This window comes from Triticum dicoccoides, chromosome 4A (genome assembly GCF_002162155.2).
Source record: "Triticum dicoccoides isolate Atlit2015 ecotype Zavitan chromosome 4A, WEW_v2.0, whole genome shotgun sequence".
In the NCBI taxonomy this organism is placed as follows: Eukaryota; Viridiplantae; Streptophyta; class Magnoliopsida; order Poales; family Poaceae; genus Triticum; species Triticum dicoccoides.
This window is the reverse complement of record NC_041386.1, coordinates 728,507,279-728,512,519: the sequence shown is the minus strand read 5'-3', so window position 1 is coordinate 728,512,519 and position 5,241 is coordinate 728,507,279. Positions and strand designations below refer to the sequence as shown.

The window sequence follows — 5,241 nt, the reverse complement described above, 5'->3', positions numbered from 1 at the left end:
GCCCGCCTCCCCACAGGCCACAGCAGCCCTCTCTGCCCAGGCGCTTCTCGGCCGCCTGATTAAGCCATCCACGAACCATCCCCGGCTTTGGGACATGATCTCTCATCCCCCGAATTTTGTCCCTACATTATGGAGTAGTATTTGGCTGGGGATACAAGATTTGGTGGAATGAAGCTTGATGAATAGCCAATATTCAGATAAAGATGGCGTTAAATTCAGGTTCCAAGCTACAATCTGCTTTATCCGGCCGCCAGCGAGCTTTGCCCAGTGGCGTGAGCCGACGGCGGCGATGGGAAGAGAGTGGACGGGGTGGCGGCGCAAGCTTTTTCCGCCCGAGCCGCTCCTGAGGAGCGATTTTTCAACCCAGATGTAGCAGAATAAACTTGCGCATGAGCTCGCAGTCTGCTGTGATATGATCTTCCCCTTGACTTGCACCTTCTGTTGAGATGCACTCAAGGAAATACAGCACACCCGATGCATATATGACTTTATCTGACCATACACTCAACAAACCACAACACTCTTGTTAAGGTCTGATGATACAAAAGCATAGCTGGGACAAGAGCTGATTTTGTTAAGGTAAGAATATGATTGTTGAAGCTAAGACCCAATATGTTCGAAATACAATCTTACTCCCTCCGTCCCAAAATTCTTGTCTTAAATTTGTCTAAATACGGATGTATCAAGTCTGTTATGACCGGCATATTAGGGCCCTGCCGCCGGCGACCACGAGCTTCGCCACGTCCAGCCCCCTCCTTCCCCTACAACCTACGCCATAGACCCAGTAGGGTCCCAGCTCCTACCAAAGTCACATTTTAGTATTAGATACATCCGTATCTAGGCGAATCTAAGACAAGAATTTTGGGACAGAGGGAGTATATCATATCATACAGAAAAGAAATGCCTCATTTCTATCTATGCCCTATGTATGATAAACTAGAAACAAAAAACAAACACTAAGTTGAACCGCCCTTATAAGGAACCAAAGGGAACACACCAGGGCTAGTGGCACAGATTAACAAATATCCGATATCGGCATTGAGATGCTTTATTTTCACTTTTCAGCACTAAAAAGAGCATGCATCATATATGGGTAGGAAATAGCCAAATAAGAAAGAAATAAACTGTGCGACAGAATCATTGTAGATGTAGAAGCACATAAAACATTAAACTGAATTTAACCAAACCAAACTAGTTGAATTTGAACATTCGGAAAGTACAGCAGAGGCTGGCTGGGAGACACCTAGCATTTATTGTCGGATTAACAGTCGATTAACAGTAGTGCGGTAATGCAGTACAAACAAAACCAAAAAAGGAGCCAAATAATGGCAGCATGACTAATTATTCCTGGGAGGGTCGCGAACGACTTGTTGGCAAATCAAGCCCTCTTTTCCTTGCGAGTCCTGCCATTGGTCTTTGTTCTCTGGCCACGTACCGGTAGCGCATCTGCGTGCCGGATCCCCCTGTAGCATCTAATCCCTTCCAATCTCTCGACCGCCGCGCTCTTAAACCGTCTCTGTAAAGCATTCCAAAGAGCAAAACTCAGTATTTCCATTTCTTTTGTGTGATCAAACTAAAATGACAGATACACCTAGGATTAGGAAGGTTTAGATGAACCAGACAGGTCCTACGAAATGAGTTATAATCATCTCATGACAGCATTTACATAACGACATGCACGGGAGAAATCAGATTGGCAGAAGGACCAGGGGAATCACTTACTAGGTCTGTTTCAATCATGTACTTTGCGATGCCCTCACGGAGGGTGAGGATCTCCTCCTTGGAGAGGTCTTTGGTGACCTTGTTCTCCAAATTGAGCTCTGAAAGGATCTGGCGGGCGCGTGCCCGGCCAATGCCATGGATGGATTGCAGTGCGTACTCCACCCTCTTGTGGTTAGGTATCACAACACCACCAATACGAATGGAATCCATGAACCCACCATGAACAAAACCTCCGTCCTGTCAAGTCCACGACAAAAACAAGAATTAAGTTACCAGCATGCAACTGTTGGTTGGTACTAATCTTATTATAACACGAAAGAGGCACAATCGTCCAAAGTGCATACGTGTATGTGAAAGAAAAGCTGCGTGTCAGCTGAGGACACTACGGGTTCTCTGTTTTCTGCGTGAAAAGTGCATACATATCTACATATCTGGTATCTCTCTACTCTGTTTTCTCTGTTTGTCTCTGCTCTCTGTGAAACCAGGAGACAACATGTGCCTGTTTGTATGAGTGTGTGTCCATCAGAGGAAGCGAGAGGTCGAAATAGGGGAAGGGACATTTTTATTTGAGGGATTAAAAGCATGGCATTTACATTGCCATGAAAAAAGGAAGAAGAAAAATCAGTATCAGGTAACATGGTAGAAAAGGGGTTCATAGTTCAGAAGCAAACATCCACATGACCACCAATTATGCAAAGCATTCCCATGTCACAGGAAGGCCCCTCCTCAATATAACACCCGGGGCACAACAGTGGTGCTATGCACACAATAGAAGCAGCAAGCACACCTAGATCCAGTGGAACAGTGCACCAGAACTAGCCGTTTCCCAAGATCATCAAAATACAAGAACGGTGCTCATAGAAACGCAAATATGCCGTAACTAACATTGTGCGAGAAGATCGTAGTAGTAGGAGATATACATGGTATTTATCCACCGCGCTTATCCAAGTGGCTAGTGAGTCCTGACAGGGAGAAGTTCATGAGCCGATTCTATCCCACCACTGTGATGCTGATGACTGATGAGTTGCATGTTCAGCTTGAGGCAATCTAAGGAGGCCACATATCCTAGAACAGGGTGTACAGCGTGCTAGGAAAAACCAAAAGACAAAAAGCCAGTTGGGAATAAAGACAAGCACCTGGCGGGCAAGCAGGCAGGCTGACCCGGTGGAGATTCCAACGGAGTGGAGAGGAGGAATCGGAGCTGACGGCGCTCCCACGGCGAGGCGGCGCGCTAAGCCGCGGGCAAGGGACGACCACGCGCGTGACTGCTGCATGCTCTCGCCGTCGAGGGTCGACCGCCGGCCGCCGGGATGGTGGATGGATGGCTGGAGGAGGACGGGCTGAATGAAGATGCGGGGAAGCAGTTGGGCCAGTAGTTGCGACAGCCCTTCTTCAGCGCCTTTTAAGCGCGTCAGGTCTGCTGTGGGCCGGCCCAGCAACAGGTACGCTCTCTCGCTCTCTCGCTCGGGTGAGAGACTCACTTCCCTCAAAAGAAAAATTTTAAATCTAAAAAAGTGAACATTCACTTACCATCGACCTTTCTTAAAAAGTTCACGAGTTTTAATACATTTTGGCAATTTTGAAAAAAGTTTATGAATTGAGAAAACAAATCACAAACTTGAAAAAAGTTCGTGTGTTCCACGGATTTGGAAAATCGTTCGCGGACTCAAAAGATGTTCGTGCATATGAAAAGCATCGGTGCATTTCAAAAAGTTCAAAAAATTCAAAATAGTTTACATTCTTCATCGATATGAACATTTTTCATGATTTGGAGGAAAAAAGTTCATAAATTTGGAAATAAATGTTAGCAGATTTGAAAATATTTCACATCTTTGAGGGTAAAAAGTTCAGGTATTTAAGTAAAAACGTTCTAAAATAATCACAAAAGTTCATGAACTTCAAAAAACTTCAGAAATTTGAAAATAGTTCACAAAAAAATTAAAAGAAATGAAAAAAGTAAAGTAAAGTGGAAAAATAAAAATAAAACAGAAAATAAGAACCGAGGAAGTAACATTTGAAAGTTACAGTTGACGCATGACAAAGAAGTAACCACGTTGGTGGGCGCAAAGGAGCACATACGTGTGAATGCGGCAAGCACACAGACATGTTAGAGCACGCTGTCATGGCCCTTTGACAAGCATCACAAATCTTCCCTAGGGCATCACATCGTGCAATACTTGGCTTTTTGGTCATCCTTAATGTTCCTTTCCTAACATCTCCTATTCTCAAATGGTTAGACACATTTTTTATATGCAAAGGTCTCATATATGCTTCTCTCATGTGCTCAGGGGAGCTGTTTGTGGAGACGGCATGCATATAATCCACCACAGGTTTGGATGTTGTTGTACCTCGTACTATCTACCAACATTCAAATACGTGCCAAGACCAATCCTTTATTCAGTGATAGCCGGTAGGTACTATATCTAATAATAGCGAGATGTTTACCCAAAATGCCATTTGAAGGCCGAGCTGCATGGTACTCTTTACCTTGCGCGTCGGTCTTTGTAGCGATCAGACTCAGACTCGCATAACTCCCCCGTATTTCACCATAGCTATTCTCACTTTATCAACTGTGCTATTTTTTTGCGAATAACTGTGCTATTTATTAGCCACAATATCTCACTTTATCAACTGTGCTATCCCATGTGAATCACTGTGTCATACCAGCGCATTCAAATTTTCCAATCCACCACCAGCAAGCATAAAATATGTCACAATTGTTTCTTCAACCTCGTCCCTTAAGATAGATTCGACGTCCAATCGTGGAACGAAGCTCTGGCCATAGTAGGTTAACAAACAATCAGATCTAAGGAATAAAATCTCGTCCTAAACTGTAGCCTTTAACACCAAAACCCACACCATAATTGTAAGTGACTCAACACTTAAAAATCCGGGAGAACATTAGCTTGGTTCACGCTCCTTGAAGTAGAACTCCATCCCTTCCATGGACAACGAACTTCTGCATGGCGTGGGACAGGTAGGGGATGTCTGGTCAAATGACGCACTCCTGGCACCATCTAGTAGAAACTATAACGTGACCATCACACCGTTTGAGGGGCCATCCAACACATTTAGTTCCCCATTGGCCTACTAGCGCAACCGCCACATTGGTTAAATTCAGAGTCCCCCACATGGCACAAGTCAGGAACACCAACAGACGACACCATTGTATTTGTAACAAACAATCAGTGTATAATAATTTGAAAGCAGGCGTACAGATCACAACGCTACAATGGCAGGATGAGATAAAGGGGTTCATGGATCTTGGCCTCCAAAACGCCTCACATGATGTTTACGGCACACTAGTAGAAAAGGGGGCATCAGTCCCGGTTCGTGAGGACCTTTAGTCCCGGTTCTTGAACCGGGACTAAAGGGTCGTGACTAATGCCTCCCCTTTAGTCCCGGTTCTAACACGAACCGGGACAGATGTGCCTTCACGTGGCCGGTGCGCCGAGTCCAGGCAGGAGGGCCTTTGGTCCCGGTTGGTGGCACCAACCGGGACAAAAAGGCATCCACGCG

The 5,241-nt window shown here is 45.2% G+C and overlaps 1 protein-coding gene across 1 annotated transcript; it reads right to left on the bottom strand.

Moving 5' to 3' along the window:
* Positions 1–1,147: 1,147 nt before the first annotated feature.
* LOC119289910 (30S ribosomal protein S13, chloroplastic-like) lies at positions 1,148–3,087 on the bottom strand. The gene is made up of 3 exons (XM_037569083.1): positions 2,859–3,087; positions 1,723–1,959; positions 1,148–1,516 (listed from the first exon to the last, which is right to left on the bottom strand). Exons 1-3 carry the CDS (start codon positions 2,994–2,996, stop codon positions 1,379–1,381), a joined length of 513 nt encoding a protein of 170 aa, XP_037424980.1. The 5' UTR covers positions 2,997–3,087; the 3' UTR covers positions 1,148–1,378.
* Positions 3,088–5,241: the final 2,154 nt, after the last annotated feature.

Coding starts and splice junctions, on each gene's coding strand:
- LOC119289910 (XM_037569083.1), bottom strand. CDS start 2,996: ATGCAGCAGTCACGCGCGTGGTCGTCCCTTGCCCGCGGCTTAGCGCGC. Junction 1,960..2,858: donor CCTGCCTGCTTGCCCGCCAG/GTGCTTGTCTTT, acceptor TGGACTTGACAG/GACGGAGGTTTTGTTCATGG. Junction 1,517..1,722: donor ACATGATTGAAACAGACCTA/GTAAGTGATTCC, acceptor AATGCTTTACAG/AGACGGTTTAAGAGCGCGGC.